Below are 20,010 nucleotides of genomic sequence, written 5' to 3' on the forward strand. Positions count from 1 at the left end.
ATAATCCTCATTATAAAACGGCACGTTGAAATCAAGACATCGTCTGGCTGAGGTGGGGTCGTCCATCCATTTTTTAAGGTCAAGCCTATTGAACACTTTCTGGCGTTGGCCTCCGCCAAGTTCCTATGGAGGTGTTGTTGTGGCCTTGGATGGTTGCCGTGGTGTAGGAGCCTGAGGTAGTTTTTCCTTTGGTTCAGTTAAGACGATGCGTGCTTTACAACTGCTGACAAAACCATCGGTCCATCAATTTCCTCTGCACTGGAGTCTGATATAGATTCAACTATGTCCGGTCCTGAAAACTATGTGGGTGGTTCGTTGGCAAATAGTGATTCGCGGTCGAGAATTCTGTTTTAGGACATATTGTATTGGAACGAACTCGGCCTTCCATTTCCCTTTGCTCTTAGGTAAATAAGCATTTACCATGCCAACTATCGCTGAAGGGAAAGGATCAACATTGACAATCATTTTTTATCAAAAAATTTTAGCTTGCCCTTATCAATCCAGCTTTGAATAACATCATGGAACACGACGCAGTTGTTTGTCGTATGCTTATTTGAATTATGATATTGGCAATACGTTTTTCCTTTCAACTTTTCGGCCTTAGAAATGTTGTGTTCCGTTCGAAGTTTGATGATCTTTGCCATCAACAACTGGTCAAAGATTGCATCGGCCTTGGTGAAATCGAAAGTGTAAACTTTTGATGTTTTAACTATCTCTTCAATGGTCGAAAGGTTTTTGGCATCCTTGGAGTTAATTTGAGCCAACGCCCTGCAAGCATACGATTTATCTATCACTATCTCGGCCGCGTCCACACTAACATATTGGGAATCCTCGCCTTCGGCCGATGCGTAGGATACCGTGGGATTTTTGTAAATAGTTCCCCGGGATAAGGACTTCGAGATCTTTTCTTCTCGGAGCAAATAATCATATTGCTCGACGTGTTGAGCCAGTTCGTACATATCTCAGAAGTTTGCCCCTAGGAATTTCTTTTTGTACTCCAGGTCCAGCTCATTCAAAGCAAGCCTAACAAATTCAACTTCAGGTAGAGGTACTCGGCACCAATTTCTGGCCGATTTAAACCTTGTAAGATAATCCATCGGTGACTCATCAGATGCTTGAGCCATCCTCTGCAATGAAGAAACTGACATTTCCATCCCCGACCAATAGAATTGCTCGTGGAACTTCTCGACTAGTTCCTCCCAACTTTGGACAGAGTTAGGCGGGAGATTGATGTACCATGCGAATGCTTAGCCCGTCAACCAGAAGTTGAATAATGGCAGTGACACATGCAGTGACACATATGCAGTGACACATGCCACATGTTCTAGTGAGGACAGGGACGATTCTCCAGCAAAAAGGCTGAAATCTGGGATCTTAAAGCCTTTGGGATATTCAAACTTTTCTACATAAGCTGGTATGGATGGATGAATTTTGGAAACTTCAGCCCCTTTTTCAAGACCGAATCAATCATTCTTTGGACTTTGATCATATCCATGGATACCGTTTTTTCTCTCTGGTCGGATCGGTCTGACCTACTACTTAATCCACCTTTTTTGTCCGAGTCGATAATTTTGAGCCGAGCAAATCCTGTGTCAGCCTATAGCGTTAACAACGGATTACCCTTAGGTGGAAATTATCGAGAACGATCGGTAGGTCCGCTATCGTAAATTTTACCAACCAGTAGTTCAAGCATTTTGTTGTGCGCCTCACCATTACTGCGTATTTCTTCAAGTATGCTCCTTACTTCTCAGCTAAGAACCTGAGATTGCTCTTCGAGTCTTCTCCGAAGAAAAGATCTAGTTGGTGGATCAAAACCTTCACCACCATCATCGCAGTCTTCTACTATACCTTTAATGAAAACACCTACAACTTTGTTAGGAATTTCTGCCTTGGGAGGCTGGCTACCGAGACAAACTTCTTTTTCTTGATGCGTTGCACTCGCAGCCTCAGGGGTTACAGTACCAAGAGGATTGCACATATGTGACAATTCTTGTCCGAGATTTTGAACTGGAAGGTCGATCGCTGACTTTTCCATGATTGCTTTCTTTTTTACTAACCGTGTCTCAATGGTCATACACTCAAAGGTTTTAGCACCGATCCTAATGGACGTGCCAAAATGTTGACCCTAAAAACTACCAAGCCTATATGGCATGCAGACCGAGTAACTAATGAGCTAACTAAGTCCTTCGGTTGTGTGCAGGGTGTGCCAACTCGACGGCCAAGCTCGATCGAGGAGTAAATTTGTTAATGTTGCATTGAGCGCGCTACTAACTTCTTGATCTTATGACTGCAACCGATGAAGGAACACGTCTCGACCTTCGGGTTCTAAAGCCTGATGACAAGGTTGCTAGTTTTACGAAGTTCACAAATCGTTGGCGTCAGATACGGTCACAATGATTATATTCGTAAAAGTATAAGCACGCCGAATCGACACCAAACTATATGGGCACAAGTACTCAAAGAAGATGTGCGTCTTAATTGTAAACATAGTTCGACCGTCAGAATGCCGCACTCTATAACCCATTTGTGAGTATCCAATCATAAAACAACTATGTGTTTAATGCGCCGAGCCTAGTAATCTGTAACATCTCACTTCGTCGAGAAGGATAATGAGATGACCTCTACCAACAAGGATCCGAAAATCCCTCTCAACCGAGACTTGGATAGATAATCAGTAAGCCTCGACGTAGTACTGTTTATCCAAACTAAAGGTGCTTCGCGATCGGCTGATTCTACAGCAACAGTGTTGTTTATCCAAACTGAAGGTGTTTTCCGGTTGCCTTCACAATGTTGTTTACCCAAGCTAAAGATGTGTCGGCAAAAAAGAAAATAAAAATCTCAAGGTTGTTGAGAGGTTTCGCGTAAAGCGAGGGTTTACGCAGGGCAATTTGTGTGTTCAATTGGAAGGGTTTGAATGATGCATCCTCTTCTTATTTATAGCAACCACTCTCGTCATGGTCGAAACAGAACTATTCTCGGATTAGGATTCTTTATCCTAATCTCACCAAGACTCAACCAATCCTACCTCCATTAGGACTTTGAACCAAACTCTTTATCCGGCCACATTCACTTCTCAAATCTTAGCATCCTCAACCTATTGAGACTCCTTTTTATATTAGGATTCGACCTACCTCATCAATCTATCTTAGACTAGGGTTTGACCGATCTTAACCAAGCGGCCCATAACAACTAGAATTTGCGATGGTTCTAGAACTATACTGCTAGGCTGAGAACAACTCTTTACTCGGCCCACACCAATATTTTGGGCTCAAACATAACCATACTGTTGTGGTAAATCTATATTTTTACAACTCATGTAAAATTGTTTCCTAATTTGTTTCTTAGCTTTTATTTGACTACACTCTTGTTTAAGTATATCATATACATGTTGAATTCTTGGTCCTATTGCAATATCATTTTTGTTTGGATGCTTTTGCCATTCATTCCAAATCTTTTCACCTATTGGTCCTTTTATTTTTGTCATATAAGTATCTAATAAATTAATATCACTAATTCTACCTGTTCTTCCTAGGTATTTAAAAAAAAATATGTGGTATACTCAGCTACATACTGTAAATCACAAATTTTTAATTGTTCTAAATTTATAATTGCTCTTATTTGTTCTTGTTCGCTTATGACATCTAACCTATTATGATCTAAAAATTCTTGTTTAATCAAAGTAACAAAACTATCAATATTAAAATGTGTTTTGACTGTCTGATGTTGTTCTGGATTTTGAACTTTCCATGACTAGAAATAATAAAAAACTAAATCATCTAAAGTATGTTCAAAATAATCTAACATATTTTGTGAATTACTAAAATCTAACATTAATGCTGCATGTACGCAACCTTTTTCCCGGATTTACATTATCTAAGTTTAATATATTTCCTGCTATATTAATTTGTTCTAACCCTCTCAAATATGGAATCCTATATTTTTTTTATGGTTTTATCATACTTTCTTCTATGTAATCTACTCTTGCTTTTTCATTATATTGTTTATTTGTTGGTCTAAAAAATTGTTGGCCGGTTCTACCTGTGTATTCTGGATTTGAATTTTCTACTCATGATGTGCTACTTTCTTCTGCTAGATTACATTTTGCTTTCAATTCTAATAAATTATTATATTCTTTTGATCCTAAAATATGTTTTACTCCTATTTCTAAAATTATATTTTTCATCTCTTCATCTGAAATTATGTATAGTCCTAAATCATGTGTCTTATATTTTTCTAAATATTGTTCTTCATCTAAATGATCAATATCTTCTATAAGCTTATTTACATTATGATCAAAATTTTACTCAACTAAATTAATATCTAAATTATCAAAAGTCATACGAATACTTTCATTTTCGATCTCACTTTCATCCTTTTCTATTTTTTCTAGTTGCTTGTAATTACTAAACTTAATTGTTGTTTGACCTGTACTAGTTTCATGTATTTGTACTTTATCTGGTTGTCTATTTCTTTCTACTTGTAAATTAGGTAATGTCCATTGAGTTCCTTCTTAAAAGCTATTATCTACGGGTTTTGCTTCTATCATATTTACATGTTTATTACCAAATGTTTGAACTAAATTTTGAAATTCTAAATTAAATTTATGATTATATCTATCAGACACTTTACCAATATACATTATGCTAATACACGAATTTTTATACTCTCCCTTCATATTATAATTTTTTGTTCCTATGCTGACTTTAATATATTTACTAAATTCATTAATTTTCATAATATAATTTGGAATACATCCTATGACTGCTAATTTTGAACTTAAGGATACTTCAACTGTTGCTATTGATGCTTGTTGATGGTTATCACATCTATCATCATATATGTATACTAAAGTTTTTGTGCCTACTTATGCTCTGGTTAATCATGTTATTCCAATTAATATTGTTCCTATATTAATTTGACTAAAATGTGATTTTCTCAAATGAGTAACTGCTTCTTTACTAATTAAATTAAGTGTAACTTCTTTATCAATATAGCTAACTTAATGTTGACTGATGCTACTTACAATTCTGCTTCTATTTTCAAATAAACCTAATTGATACAAATTATATTTATTTTTCTATGTTCTCTCAAAAACTCTTCTAATAAAATTTTGTGCTTCTTCTTCATTTGGATAAATATCTTCAGCTCTAACTACTTCTTTTCTTTTTCTCTTAAAGAGTTCCATTTTTTGTTATCAAAAGGATTTATCTTAGGCCTTCTAATATAATTATTTGTACTTAATGTTAAATTTTCTAATTTTTCTAACAAAGATAGCGGAAGTGATGAAGGTGTTTTATGTAAAACTTGGTTTATTTCTGCTATTTGTTCTTCAACTTGATCTAATTTCTCAGCCAAACTTAAAACTAATTGAATAATTAAAATATTTTGCCTAATGGGAATATTACTACTGGCTACTTGTGTTGAAAAATCTGTTAAACCTACTGGTTCTTTATCTAGCATACTAATTTCTTTCAAAGCTTGGATATATTTTCTGCTAGTTCTAGAATCGGTCATTAAACTAATAATTTATCTATTTTATTATGCAGCTTATCTACTTATTCACTCAACTCCTTTTGCACTAATTGAATCTTTTGAACTTCTAATTTTAACTGCTTAACTATTTTTAATGATCTGAGTTCTACTTGCTTAGGTTTACTATCTATGAGGTCAACAAGCTCTTTTATCTCTTTTTTGCTAGGAAACCTTTGAATATTTTTATTATTATCTTCTAACTAAGATGTAATATAATCTAAATTTTGTCTAATTATTTTTATGGAATTTTTCTGAAAATGCTCTAACAACTGGTTTTAACAAATGATTATGCTTATTATTTTCTAATTTTATATTTTCTGCTTAACTAATAATAAGATCTACAATACTATTGGCTTGTGGATTTTCTTCACTATGCAAAATATGATTATGCTTTCTCAATGGAAAATAACAAACTAAACTATTTTGGTCTAAGGTTATTTTTCTTTTTTGAGGTTCACTAATTTCTAACTTAAGATAATCTATCATAAACTATAGTTTACCTTTCTCTAGAGTTACGGCTAGCTGGTTTCTTAGAAACTCTCTTTCTTCTCTCAAGGTCTCTAAAACTTGATCTGTTGCTCTTTTTGCTTCTAAAACTTTATACTACACTTATGTGTTATTATATTTACGAATAAATGAAGGATGTTCAAGATAACCAAGATAAAACTTCTGCTTCTTCAAGGTTATATGCTAATCTTCTATTTATGCTAGTTATAGTTGGGTGTCTGGGACAATAAATAACTGGTGGTTGTGGTTGACAAGGTCTACAAGGACAATAGTATCTATTTTTCATACAAAATAAACAAGTTTGATATCGATTGTATCAATGACTTCTGTCCGCAAGGTACTTTACTATTATAATTATACTATTAAAATGCTAAACTTGGCTCTGATACCAAATTTGTGAAGCAAGGCCTGGTTAAATAGTATGATGACCATTATAACAATTAGACATAAAACCTTGCACATGGAACTCGACATGTTTCAGCGTAACGACTACTCACAATCATGGTCTAAAATATCCATAATATTCCGATATTTCCATCGAAATTTCCGTGTTTTTGAACTACCGATATTTTTTTGGACTGCCAATATTTCCGATATCATCAATATTTTAGACCTTGCTAAGTCACTCATGTATCTTACCATGCAATGTATAAAGTGTAAAATATTGTACTAATTCATTATATATAAATGATTATGGTGTGTTTAAACTTCTTTCATTAATTACTACATATTTTCTACACTCACAATGTTTGCCAGCTCGCTATATAATCAACTTAAATCAGTTATATCTATCATGCAATGCATTTCCTTCCAATTTTTTGTGATAAACTAATAGATAATTGACTAAATAAACATCCTGCAAAGTTTCAATAAAAACTTTCAAGTTTTTCTTACAATTTCCGTGGTTTTTATTCAATTTTTATTAATATCGATAGTATCCCGATATTTCTATCGAAATTTCCGTGTTTTTGGACCACCGATAGTTTCGATATCATCAATATTTTATACCTTGCTCACAATAAAAGTATAAGGTCTTAACGACTGAACTCAGAGGTATGAAGAATTCAAAGGTATCCTGGTTAATGTCCAATTATTTGTATGGCAAGCATTCAACTATAACAGAGTGCTTAAACAAAGTATGATCGTCAGTGTAGCAGGTTAATAATATAACTACAATAGTGTTTCCCTATTTTGGACTAGAAGTCTAATTAAACAAATACACTAAAAGGAAAGAAAACTTACTTAAGACTTAGAGATTGCTTGAATATGTACACTTGAACTTTTATTGATATATAGAATATTTACAAAGAGAAATGTTTACAAAGATAATTGTTTACAAGAAAGTGTTTACAAGGATGCTAAGAAGACTACAGATGTTTGAGAGTATGAAGATGGTCTGAGTATATGGTAAGAGTAGGGTATTCAGGTATGTTTTACAATGAATGGAACTCCACTTATATAGACTGAATGAGGATACAATGGTATTAAAATTATTTATAAATAAATGGTGTGCACATCTCCTTGGTACTTGTCATTTGTGTCTGAAACGTGGTCTGACTTTTGTTTTGCATGTGAACTTGCTTGTCTCCTTCATGTGAATACACTGCATGGTTTGTCTCCTAGAGCCCATAACTTTGTCATTTGCTTTCATGTGAACTCTGCTGAATGTTGGAAGTTAGAATACTTTGTCTTTTTCTGTCAAGGATAACCTTGGCATTTTTGAAATTATTTGTCCTTATGGTTAAATGAAAGTTTCTCAGGGCTTTTGGTTAGTTTTCCATAGAAATGTTTTCCATGATTTGAACTGCTAATTTTAATCAACAATAAATAGATAAAATATCTAATTATACCGCTGTAGTTGGAAACACCAACAACCTTCACAAGGCCCAGCTCAACAACATCTCCAAGACCATCGAGATACCCTGAAAATTGATTACCCAAATACACCTCTTCAGAAACAAAATGTAAATAATGTAACCTCCTAATTATATTAGATGGATAAATTTATTCAAATTTCCAAAAATCGGAAAGTAGTTTTCTGAAAGTGAGGTTTCTGAAGTTTTAGAACTCCAAACTCCAAAGAAATTTGGAGGGTTGGAGACAAAGATTTGTGGGAAATTAATGAGGAGTGAAAGAAGTAGTTTGTGATGGTTGGGTGAAGAATTGGAGATTGAAGAGCTGGGACCGATGACTTTAGAGTGAAGAAGGACATGGTCCTCGAGGTTCCATGAAATATGGACGGCTGGAATTGCATGAGCCATCGGTATCAAGTGACGAGACTTTAACTAAGTTCACACTGCCCGACCAAAGAAGACTACTTGGGGGATAGATGCTCTGGAGAACACTGCAGGATTCAGTAACAGGATGACTGTTTGATCCACAAGCAAGCTATAAACAACGGTTAGATTCAGTTGTGATGCTACTGCAACATCCCTTTACAACAACAATTACAAATCAAAGAAATATGAAAATGGCATAAAATTTGAAAACCCTAAATTCTAATCTCAATTTGACCCTGAAAATTAAAACCCTAATTTGTTCAAGTGCAGAGGTCTATTATTGAAAATTTCTCAAACCCAAAACACCTAAATCAAATAAAGCCCAGTAATATCACAATCTGCAAAACAAATCGAAGAAATAATGTCGGATTCGAAGTTTACCAAACAAGAGGAGCAGATGAGGGTGAGTAGTATGCAGCTGAGGGCAAGCAGGACGCAGAGATGAGGTGAGGAGGACGACGATGAGGGAGCAGTGCGTCGACCACACTCTCTTGCAGGATAAGCGAGGTTCTCTCTCACAGGAGCGCAGGAGGTCTTACGAGTCCGGGGGTTTTTTGGGGTGCTTCGCTAAGAACTCCAAGTGAGTCTGATCTAATCCCATGAAACTTAATCCTTGTGCATACCAAACATCAGACTACACTAGCAATTAGTATAGTCTAGTCCAGTCCCACCTAAGAAGGTCAAACAAACACCCCTAGAGTCTAATAGACCTCATAAAATAGTTATTCTGTGCTATTGGACAATCCAAAATCTAGCATATATTCCTTTCTGGGTTGCTTTTTGATCCAAGAATGGGAGAGTCATGCCACATCAGCACATCAGTATATACCAGTCTGGATCAAACTCATACGGAAGTTGTTGGTTCTAATTTTGTGAAAGCCACATTTGAGAAAATTGGATAGGATCTCAGCTCAATGATGCAATTGCAAGGATCTCAGTTCATCTATTTCCTCCAAATTCCCAGGTTTTCCCTCTTGGGTTTTCCTTGTTTCTTGACAAAGCGATATTCTAAACTGATTTAATGTAAATAGATAAGATTCAAACTTGGGTGAAAGAGAGTGCACACTGCCCTAACCAATTGGCCGAATCCAACTCGGGTTTTCCTTTGGCTTCATAAAAATGCATTACGTGACTTGAGATAACTTATTTTCTGATGCACTATTTCATAAATAAAAAAAACTTATAACTTGTTGATGAAGTAGTAATTAGTATCATAAATTAACATTCAGTTTATTTGAAATTTATGATGAAAATTTGTTTAGGGGCCAATTTTTTTAGTTGCTGAAAATTCAAAGCTACTTTCTTTAGTTTTCAAAATTTGGCTCAAACGGTCCCTTAATGTCATTTTGTTTGACGTTGTGGTGGATGAAGGTGGAGGGTTCTACATTGAGTAGAGCTGACTGCAGAGCCAAGGGCAGAGCACCGGGCTTTAAAATGGCAATTGTGGGTGCTGCTGGAGGAATTGGCCAACCTCTTGCAATGCTGATGAAGATGAACCCACTGGTTTCAGTTCTTCATCTCTATGATGTTGTTAATGCCCCCGGTGTCACAGCTGACATTAGTCACATGGATACCGGTTACTGTGGTATGAATTCTTCATCAAATTTACTTTTCTCGCTATTTTTGGACAAAAATGTTATTACAATCTATAAAATTGTATGGTTCCTAGTTAATGACAATGAGGCTTAAGTTATGATGTTGATGTTTGTAAGGTATGGAAGCATTGTAATGAGAACCTAACCTGAGATGCTCAATTTAAATCGTGTATACGAACCTTTCGATTAGATATGAACGAATAAGATATACAGTTTAGTTAAGTTGATGCGATTCATCTTAGTCATCCATATCTGATTTAATCGCGCGCTGATAAGCAAAGTTTAGGTGCTTGGTTTCTTAAGGCAGCCACAGTTGGAGAGCGCTCTCATGAGCATAGACCTTGTGATCATACCTGTCGGTGTTCCAAGGAAGCCTGGAATGACAAGGGATGATCTCTTCAACATCAACGCCGGAATTGTCAGGACCATCTGTGAAGGCATTGCAAAAGTCTGTCCTAAGGCAATTGTTAACTTAATCAGTAATCCAGTGAACTCTACAGTTCCTATCGCAGCAGAGGTTTTCAAGAAAGGTGGCACTTGTGACCCAAAGCGACTTCTAGGAGTCACAATGCTCGATGTCGTGAGAGCAAATACTTTTGTTGTAAGTACTAGTCGAACAAGTTTGTGTGCTTCCTATCATTTATGTTCATGGTTTTTTCATTTTCCACTAGCATAATTTCCTTGCAGGCGGAAGTTCTTGGACTTGATCCTAGGGAAGTTGATGTTCCAGTTGTTGGTGGTCATGCAGAAGTTGATGTTCCAGTTGTTCGTGGTTTTTTCCTATCTTACCTTCAAAATAAATGGGCTGCTGCACAAGCGTGCAAAATTCAAAAGACGGTGTGTCTGTGTATGCAGGTCAAGCCTCCTTGCTCCTTCACCAAAGAAGAAACAGAATACCTAACAAACTGGATTCAAAACGGTCGAACAGAAGTTGTTGAGGTCATGCCTCTTAGCTTGTGAATTATGAATCTGGTTTGACGCATATTGTTCTTCCATGTTATTGTTGAGTCCAGGGGTTGTTCTTGTGTGTCTGTTCTTCAACAAAATCTTATTTGCAATTTTGCAGGCGAAAGCTGGGGCTGGTTCGACAACACTGTCAATGGTTAGTCGTTTCAAATTGCTCGATCGTATACATACTGTTTCTTTTTTGAATTAGATTAGCAAGTCTTGGAATTCACTAAAACAATCCGCAGGCATATACAGCAGTGAAATTTGCGTATGCATGCCTCCGTGGCTTGAGAAGAGATGCTGGTGTTGTTGAATGCACTTTTGTTGCCTCCGAGGTACTCTCTTCTAGCCTTATTGTGCGTCAACGTTGTCTTAATCAAGTTCTGAACTTCTAATAACCAAGCACAACGCTTAATCTTTGTGGCAGGTAACCGAACTTCCTTTCTTCGCAACCAAGGTTTGGCTTGGTCGTAGCGGAGCCGAGGAAATCTACCAACTCGGGCCTCTGAATGAGAGGTAAAACAGTTATTAATTATGTACGCTCCACAATTGTGCTGCTGCAAAATACCATAGAGCAACTTAAACATTCTTCATGGATCATCCGTAGGATCGGATTAGAGAAGGCGAAAACGGAGTTAACATCAAACATCCAGAAGGGGGTTTCGTTCATCAAGAAGTAAAATTTAGTAAATTCTCAAGTTTCCTACAGAGATTTGTAAATAATATATGCAATATTCAAGTCTTTACTGAATTTTCATAAATTAATTTAAACCCTCGGTAACTTCATTACATAAATTTTTACAGTAGTATCACCGGACCTCATCTAAATCGTCCTCACGTTTCAACAAAAAGAAAGTACAAAATCATTATATCTTTACACTTCCAGATTTTGTATCAGCAAACCCTAAACCGAAAAACTTTACAAGGTATAGGGGCTTGCCGGAGGATGAATGAGAGGGACAGTGGACATGGAGACATTCCCCAAGAGCTCACTGGGTGCCACGGTGTCCTCCACTGACACGTGGTTAACTGGAACCACTCTCTCCGGTATGATTTTATCACCCTCAACCTTAGCAAGCACCTCAAAATGCAACCTTAAGGTCTCAGGCTTTGCCCTCCATTTTGGGAAACCTTTCAAATCAATCCCGTCTTCTTCTTTGAGCTTCTTCTCCACCCCAAACCCGATCTTCAAAAATGTCTGTGCAGACACATCTGCCTTCAATAATTTGAAGGATCCTTTCTTATTGGCCTTAGGACCCAAAACAGATGCAAGTAGAGACTCAAAACCCACCAAGTTAGGATTCGAGCCATTGACGGAAGCAAGGGGCCAGACCGTGCTGAAGTAGCTCGGGGTTAAAATGGCCTTGGTCTCTTGGTTTTGCAGCTCAACGGAAATGGGCCTGGTGTTGGATGGTGAGGACAACTCCACAAGCCCTGGGGCAAGGCGCTTAAGCTTGAGCTTGTTGTTCACGGAGGGAGAGGTCGATGACGGTGATGCGAGGGAAGTCAGACCAACAATGCGGAGAGACAACAACGGAGATGACTGGGTTCGAGAAGCATGGCGCAGCCATTCAGCCAAGGTCACAAGACCAGAAGCAAACCCATTGCCGGTTCGGTTCAATGGCAATGGGAGCTGAAGAGGGTGGCGTAGGCTCATAGACCTCGCACCCTTCACCGTGACCACAGCTCCTTCTGCTAACATCACCTTCTTCAACACACCAGCATCCACATCATGCTGCATAGCATTCAACATATCAGTTCCGAAACTCCCAAATTTCAACCCAAATCAGCTGGTCACATTGCATTTTTTGGTTTCATCATTTTAATTTTGTCAATCATATATTTCAAATTAAGACCAAGTTATAACTTTTACTGTGTCATCGAATAAATGACGGATTTCTATTGTGATGTTTTCGTGCCACCAAAATCGGTGAGAATCCAATCTTGAATTTAATTCCAGCTAAACATTTTTCATGTATTCAGATCACCCCCAAAATCTAATTATTTCTATAACAATAAGAAACTCACATGCATACGTTTTGATAAACAAATTCATCAAAAATATTTTATGAGTCTAGTTCTATCTCATCTAACTCACATTGGCTATAGCGGATTAGCCCATATTTTAAATTAGTTTCAGACTATTGCTTGTACGAAAAATTAAAAAACTTGGGCTAACGATTCAAAATTTAATAGCCGAATACTTACAGGGAGCGAAATCCTCATGTCTTTGGCGTCCTGAATCCAGAGCTCCATGGGCCCAGCCAGCTGAAATGGAGCCAAAACCTGAGGCAACCCACCACCCGATTTGCCTTTCTGGACCAACCCATTTTCGTCCTCGACCCGAAAAATGGGCAAATCAACGTAATCCCAGCGGTCGACGTCCTCCAGAAGCTTGAAAGGTAGGACCTTGTTGTCGACCTCCACGTCGAACTCGTACACCACCGAATGCCCCACGTGCGCGTCCCTCAAATCGAACCCCGACACATTCAAATCCTCCGCCTGAAACCCTAATCCCTTCACGATCGCCTCCTTCAAATCCTGCAAATCAACCAACCAAATCTCAATCAATCAATCAATCAACCAATCCGAACCCAAAAACTCCAATTGCAGAGAGAGAGAGAGGGCGTACGGAGATGGCTCTGGGGGTGGCGTAGGGAGGGCAGAGCTCCGGCGCGGAAATCAGAGAGAGAGAAGACGGTAGGAATTGTGTCGTTAGGAGGATTAGAAACAGCTGTTTGAGAGCCATTGTTTTTGGATTTGGAATTTTTGGAAGAATCGGAACTGTAATGTTGGAATTTTGGGGATGAATTTGCTGGTGGGTTTGATTTGGATTTGGATTCTGGGGTTTAACTTTTATTGATTGGGGAAAGTGGGGAGTTTTTTCTCGGGATTGTTCCTATTTTCCTAATTTTCTTTGGGAAATTTTAAGTGGTGCAGAATCTAGAGGGTGATGACGTGGAGAAAACGGACCAATGGGAAGGGAGGAAGTTTTGTCAAGGGCGTGCGTGATTGGCTGAGATTTGGCCGCGTGTTTCGCGGGTTTTGTCAAGGGCGTGCGTGATTTGCTCGGGTTCAGGTTGGTAATACCGTTACGGAAAAATAAACGGCTTAGAATTACGTATCTTTCTCCTCTCTTACGCCGCCTGTCCTCTTCCTCTTTAGTCCTAAATATAATTCAGTAAATTAGGCCTATAACATTTTATTGCTCTTGCTAGAAGTTAAGGAACTGAAAGATCGTGGAGGAGACTTTTTTCTACAACATCAAAAGCTCAACTATTTTATGCCAATCAGGTTCTTTTAAACTAAATTAAGATATTTGAAACAACCTTGAAGCATGAAAACATTTCTCAAGATGCATGAACCTCCTATATTTATATTTTCCTTTCAATTATATATATTGCATATGTGTTCATTTATTTGTTCATGCATTACACAATTATGCTATGTAGAATTTGTGAGTCAAAGCATCGAAATTAATTTAGAAGCAATTAGGTTTTTAACCCTAGAATTCGAAAGAAAAAGGGGTAAAAATCTAGGATTTTTTCTCGTTCCGCCGTCACTATCACCGACGAATGTCGGCTGGCATACAGCCATGTCGTGCCTAGGACGATGTCGATCTAACATTTGACCCCTGCTGCACGCACTGGACAACCATGCCGAGAGCCTCGTTTGGGTTTATGAAACGGGCATGCAGCCCTAGCTTATTCCAACACAAGCTTTGTTGGGCTTGCTCTTACGCCCTAGGTCTATCACCAGCAAGCCTGATGCTTGCGGGCTCGTCCCTTAGCCCCGGCTCGCCTGCAACTTCCATGGCTGCTGGGCTCGCCATGTCACGGCTTATCCACAAAGCCAGCTTCTGTTGGGCTTTGTAGTGCCTCAGCCCGAGACCACAACAAGCCAGCCCTTGTGGCTGGGCTTGCCCAGAAACAATCCACAACAAAGCCAGCTTTTACTGGGTTTTGCGCACACCCATCTCAAGCCAACCCCGTGCAGACCAGTGTTTCCCGCTCCTTTTGTGGCCCAAAACCAGTAGGTTAGCTGCTGGGCTTTATCCTAGACCCATGGTCCATGGCCAGCAGCAATGACTTGGATTGCTTTGCAACTAACCGATGGCCCAATACCCCATTTAGGGCCTTGACTCGTACACGGCAGCCAACCCACCGAATTGGGTTGCGATTTTTTTTCGAACCCAATGCTATTTTTTTAGCATTCTAGCTTCTTAACTATACTCCTATAATTACCTATTAAGCTAATATTAACCCGAAAGTTATTATTTTGCTTTTACAATCAAACTTGAATTGTTGCAATCTATTGAATTAATTAAAGTGACCGCAGTCCATTAATTTGACAATTAATCCAAAATTATTGGCCTGAAGCTCACTTTTTTGGCAATTAACGATTCAACAAATTATTTCGTTTCTTTGAACCGTTGACTATCTTTCGTAGTCCCGATGCACTCACACTTGGTTCTTTTGAGGCTTACCGTTACCCAACCTCACTCACCATTACAGTTGATTACTGGATACGAGCTTGACGTCTTGTATTTACGTGTATTTAGGTGCGCAATCTATGTGCCAATAGCGCCGCCACTACGTACCAAAATGAGTCATCAGAGAAGAATGGGAATCTATGTAGGTTATGATTCACTATCAATTATTCGCTACTTAGAGGTACTTTAACATATGTTGTAATACTGTCTTGGAAGGGCGAACTGTCATCGAGGGTAGGGCAGCCGCACCTTATACACGGCATGGTACATTAGCAGCTAGCCAATCATCTACTTCTACCCTGAAGCGTGGCAAACCTCCTGTTTCAAAAGATTCACAACCCTGGAAGAGGAAAACGGCACAAACTAGTGACCCTAGTCTAAATCTGACCATCGCCTACTCATATGTTCCAATACATAAGGTTATTTTAGACTACGGTGATGTCTTAGACGAGACGTACTGGCCTCCGGAGAATTGCGAGATTTTCGTCCATAATGCAATATTGAATGAGGTTTGGAATCAGAATGAGATGATCATCGATTATGCATTTGTGTACACAATAGCTACTGACATCATGCGTAGCAATGACATTGAACCATGTTCCGTTGATAAATGTCGACGAAAAATAGATTGGTCAAACTGGAAACAAGCAATCTAGGTCGAACTCAATTCACTTGCGAAACACAAAGTGTTTGGACCCCGTAGCTCCTACTCCACCACTTGTGAAGCATGTGGGCTACAAGTGGATTTTCGTAAGGACGCATAATGAGAAGAATGAAATAGTGCGATACAAAGCACGCTTCGTAAAGCAAGGCTTCTCTCAACGTCCTGATATTGATTATGAGGAGACGTATTCCCCCGTAATGGACGTCATAAAGTTTCTCTACCTTATCAATTTGCTAGTTTCCGAAAAACTAAATACGTAGCTTATGGACGTGGTAACTATGTATCTTTATGAAGATCTAGATACGAAAATCTACATGAAATTCCAGAAGGACTTCCATTGATTGGTTCAAATAGTTCTAAACCACGAAACACTCTCTCGATTAGATTAAAGTTATCTCTTTACGGATTAAAACAATACGGACGGATGTGGTATAACCGTCTGAGTGAATATTTGAAAAGTAAGGGTTATGTGAACAACGAACTATGCCCATGTGTGTTCATTAAGAAGTCACATTCTGGATTTGTAATCGTTGTAGTTTATGTCAAAGACATGAACCTCATCGGAACTCCTGCAGAGCTTGAGGAAATTGTCTTTCACTTGAAATCGAAATTTGAGATAAAGGATCTTCGGAAAACTCTATATTATCTTGGCCTGGAGATCGACCATTGTTTGGATGGAATCCTAGTACATCAATCAAACTACACCCAAAAGGTGTTACGATGTTTTAATGAGGATAAATCAAAGCCTTCGAGTACTTTTATGATCGTTCGGAAGCTAGATGCTAAACGAGATCCCTTCCATCCCAAGGAAGATGATGAAGAGATTTTGGAGCCTGAAGTTTTATACCCAAGTGCAATCGGTGCTTTATTGTACTTGACTCAATACACTAGACCCGACATCTCCTTCACTGTTAATCTTTTGGCTAGATACAGCAATGCGCCTACACGTAGACATTGGAATGGTGTTAAAGACATTTTCCAATACCTCAAAGGTACAATGGATTTAGGCTTGTTCTACACCCATGAATCCTTTAGAGAAGTCGCCTACCTCCTCGGTCACCAGGTTGATTCTTGCCTCGTTGGTTACGAAGATGCTGGTTATCTGTTTGACCCACATAGGGTACGTTCTCAAATGAGCTATGTCTTTATTGTTGGAGACACCGTAGTATCTTGGAGGTCTACCAAGCAAACGTTAGTTATGACTTCTTCGAACCATGCTTAGATTCTAGCCTTGCATGAAGCCTCGCGTGAGTGTTTTTGGTTGAGAGCAGTCATGATACATATTCAAATCACTAGTGGTCTTTCTACCGTTGTTGACCTTTCTATGACGATCTTTAAAGAGAATGCAGCATATATCGAACAGTTAAAGAATGAATACATCAAGGGAGACAACACTAAGCATATAGTGTCGAACTTCTTTTATTCTCACCAACAACAACAGCGTTAGGACATTGAAGTCAAGCAAATCCATTCCTAGGACAACCTGGCCAATCTCTTTATCAAGTCATTGCCCAAGTCTACTTTTCAGAAGCTCGTCCAAGGAATCGGTATGCATAAATTATCTGAGTTGAATTGCTTGTAGTTCTATTTTTTGGAAGTTATGTCTAACTCAGGGGGAGTATTCTGAAGCATACTCACTTGATCTTATGTATTCTTTTTCCTACGATTAGAGCATTTTTCCCACTAGGTTTTTGTTGCCTAACAAGGTTTTGATGAGGCACCCATCTTGGGATGTTCATACTTCATTGAGTTCACTATTTTCGTCCCGTATGACGTTGGTTTTAGACATTATGCATACTTCTCATTTTTCTCCTTAGTCTATGGGTTTTGTACCTACCTTAGGTTTTACCATAACGAGATTTTGTAAGTTTTGCTACCAATGCATACTTTCTTGCATTCACCCGTTATTCCGACAACTTCATCAACTATTCTACCTCAACTGCTGAAGACCTAATGCGATGTTTTATTTGAGTATTTACACTCAAGGGGGAGAGTCATATTAGATTAAGAATGTAATTGTGTAAATCCTGGTGTATCTAGGAATATTTTGGAACATTCCCTAAGTTAGATATTATCCTATTAGAATTGTAATCCTATTAGGATAATGATATAACATATCCTGCTACTATAATGAAGGCACAATGGGGTGATATAACACACACCTCAGAATTATATTTCTCCTTCTTCTCTCTCTTGTCGTCGGTCATCTCCCTCTCTAGTCCTAAATACAGTTTAGTAAAACCAATCACCAATGAATATCATACTTTTCTCATAAAAAATAAAATAAAAAACTAATCATTAACAATACCCAATTCTTTGTGACAAGAACAGAGATATCATTTATTAATCTCGTACCAGCTTGCCCTAATAAAATTTGAGGGATTAATATGAGACAATTTTTAATCATTATTAATATGAGACTACAAAACTAACGGACAAAATTAGCGCAAGACTTTGCGACTCAAATAAATTAATTGCTTATACTCATTCAGTATGAAAGCTCGACCAATCAACGGCTACATTTGTCTTATTTCTTTAATTTTTCCCCCATCTAAGTGATGTTAATTCATGGTTACAATCAAGGGGGATTATTCTTTTGAAACTTGAGAGAGGTAGTTGCCATAACGTCATACCAAAAGATCACAATCTAAGTGGGGGCTAGGAGAGAACATTATTATTCACCTAAATTATAAGATAAGACCTCCACATCCAATGAGAACAAAATTCAAACTTTGATAACCCTTTGAGGCTATAATAATGGGAACTTTAATGAAAAGCACCTGGTACTATTCACTTTAACGAAAAACCATATTTTACACTAAAAAGTTAATTCTGGTACTATTCACTTTACCCTTTATTTTATCCTTATCATTAAAACTCAAAGTTTTCAAGCCTTTTTCATTAGTCTTCCTTATAATATAAGCACTTGTCTCTAACTAGCTACTGTCAAATTTTCATAGTCTTATTACTCTCCAGCAACCACCAATCCCAAAAACCAGTTTGCTTACTTAGCTATATTCCCAGCTAATGTGCAGTAATTTTGATACAAGCCTATATGATCCTATTCAACTATTATGTCACAGCCCGTCTCGAGAAATAATTATCGTGGTTGTGAAAAGATGAATTTACCCTTGAGCGTCGGGTGTGTGTTTGTATTTTGGGTTAAGAAATTGGATCAATTAGTTCTATCCCTAACTAATTGGACCCAATTAGAACTAAAAGATTAAAGAGTTTTGATTGGTGTGCATTTTGGAACCACTCATACATCCATACCCTTTCTCTCTCATCTCTCCTGTACTCTCTCTCTTGGACTCACTCTCTCCTCTCTTTCCTCCGTACGGACAACCTTGGACCAAGCCAAATCTTCATAGATCGAGGGTGTGAAGCACACCATTGTGTTCCTTATTCCATTACGAGTTCAAAGGTACCCATTTCGGTTAAGAACTCGTTCGTTATCACGTTGAAAACTCAAGCTCCGAGTTGAGCACTATTCAAGAACTTTTGGAATATTTATGTTTTAGGACAATCCAAGCTCATAGCGCCCCTAGGAGGTTCTCACAAAGCTCGGAGTGCTTCGTTGGCTCGGTTTTGACGTCGGGATCACGAGGTTCAAAGGTGGCCAGTTTTGGTAGGATTTTCCCGAAGAGTTTTCGAGGGGTTTGAAGCTCCAAAGAGGTATAACCTTCTTCCTCTCGTAATTTGTGGCATTTTGTGGAAAATGGTGCAAAAACGAGTGAGAAAAAGGCAATTACAGGTCTGCCCAGAATCTGGTGCCGACGACACTGTTCCGGCATTTGGAGGTTAAAGATGATGCGCGTGAGGTCGTGCTCTCCCCAGCGCGTGAGGACGCATGAGCCACAGAAAAATTATTTTAAAATTATCACGATGCTCGTGAGGTTGTGTAAGTCACGTTGGTATATTCAAATACCAAAATTGAGCTTTGTATGCGAAGTTATTAGCTAGTTTTGTCTATGTGCTTTAAAATAACGTTTT

The 20,010-nt window shown here is 38.2% G+C and overlaps 1 protein-coding gene and 2 pseudogenes across 1 annotated transcript; 1 reads left to right on the forward strand and 2 right to left on the reverse strand.

Moving 5' to 3' along the window:
- LOC126584313 (uncharacterized oxidoreductase At1g06690, chloroplastic-like) overlaps window positions 1–8,300 on the reverse strand; it is a 44,912-nt pseudogene extending 36,612 nt beyond the window's left edge.
- A 1,383-nt stretch (window positions 8,301–9,683) lies between these two features.
- On the forward strand, window positions 9,684–11,541 carry LOC126584240 (malate dehydrogenase, glyoxysomal-like; annotated as a pseudogene).
- Window positions 11,542–11,584: 43 nt separating this feature from the next.
- On the reverse strand, window positions 11,585–13,770 carry LOC126584239 (uncharacterized). The gene is made up of 3 exons (XM_050248686.1): window positions 13,494–13,770; window positions 13,070–13,402; window positions 11,585–12,596 (listed from the first exon to the last, which is right to left on the reverse strand). The coding sequence occupies exons 1-3, from the start codon at window positions 13,608–13,610 to the stop codon at window positions 11,781–11,783; spliced, it is 1,266 nt and encodes a 421-aa protein (XP_050104643.1). The 5' UTR covers window positions 13,611–13,770; the 3' UTR covers window positions 11,585–11,780.
- Between the last annotated feature and the right edge of the window lie 6,240 nt (window positions 13,771–20,010).

Source organism: Malus sylvestris, chromosome 10, assembly GCF_916048215.2.
Source record: "Malus sylvestris chromosome 10, drMalSylv7.2, whole genome shotgun sequence".
Taxonomy (NCBI): domain Eukaryota; kingdom Viridiplantae; phylum Streptophyta; class Magnoliopsida; order Rosales; family Rosaceae; genus Malus; species Malus sylvestris.

Excerpts from the sequence above, each read along its gene's own strand:
- LOC126584239 (XM_050248686.1), bottom strand. The coding sequence starts at position 13,610 with ATGGCTCTCAAACAGCTGTTTCTAATCCTCCTAACGACACAATTCCTA. Across the intron at positions 13,403-13,493 it reads CCACCCCCAGAGCCATCTCC|GATTTGAAGGAGGCGATCGT; the intron begins GTACGCCCTCTC and ends GTTGATTTGCAG. Across the intron at positions 12,597-13,069 it reads ACATGAGGATTTCGCTCCCT|CATGATGTGGATGCTGGTGT; the intron begins GTAAGTATTCGG and ends AATGCTATGCAG.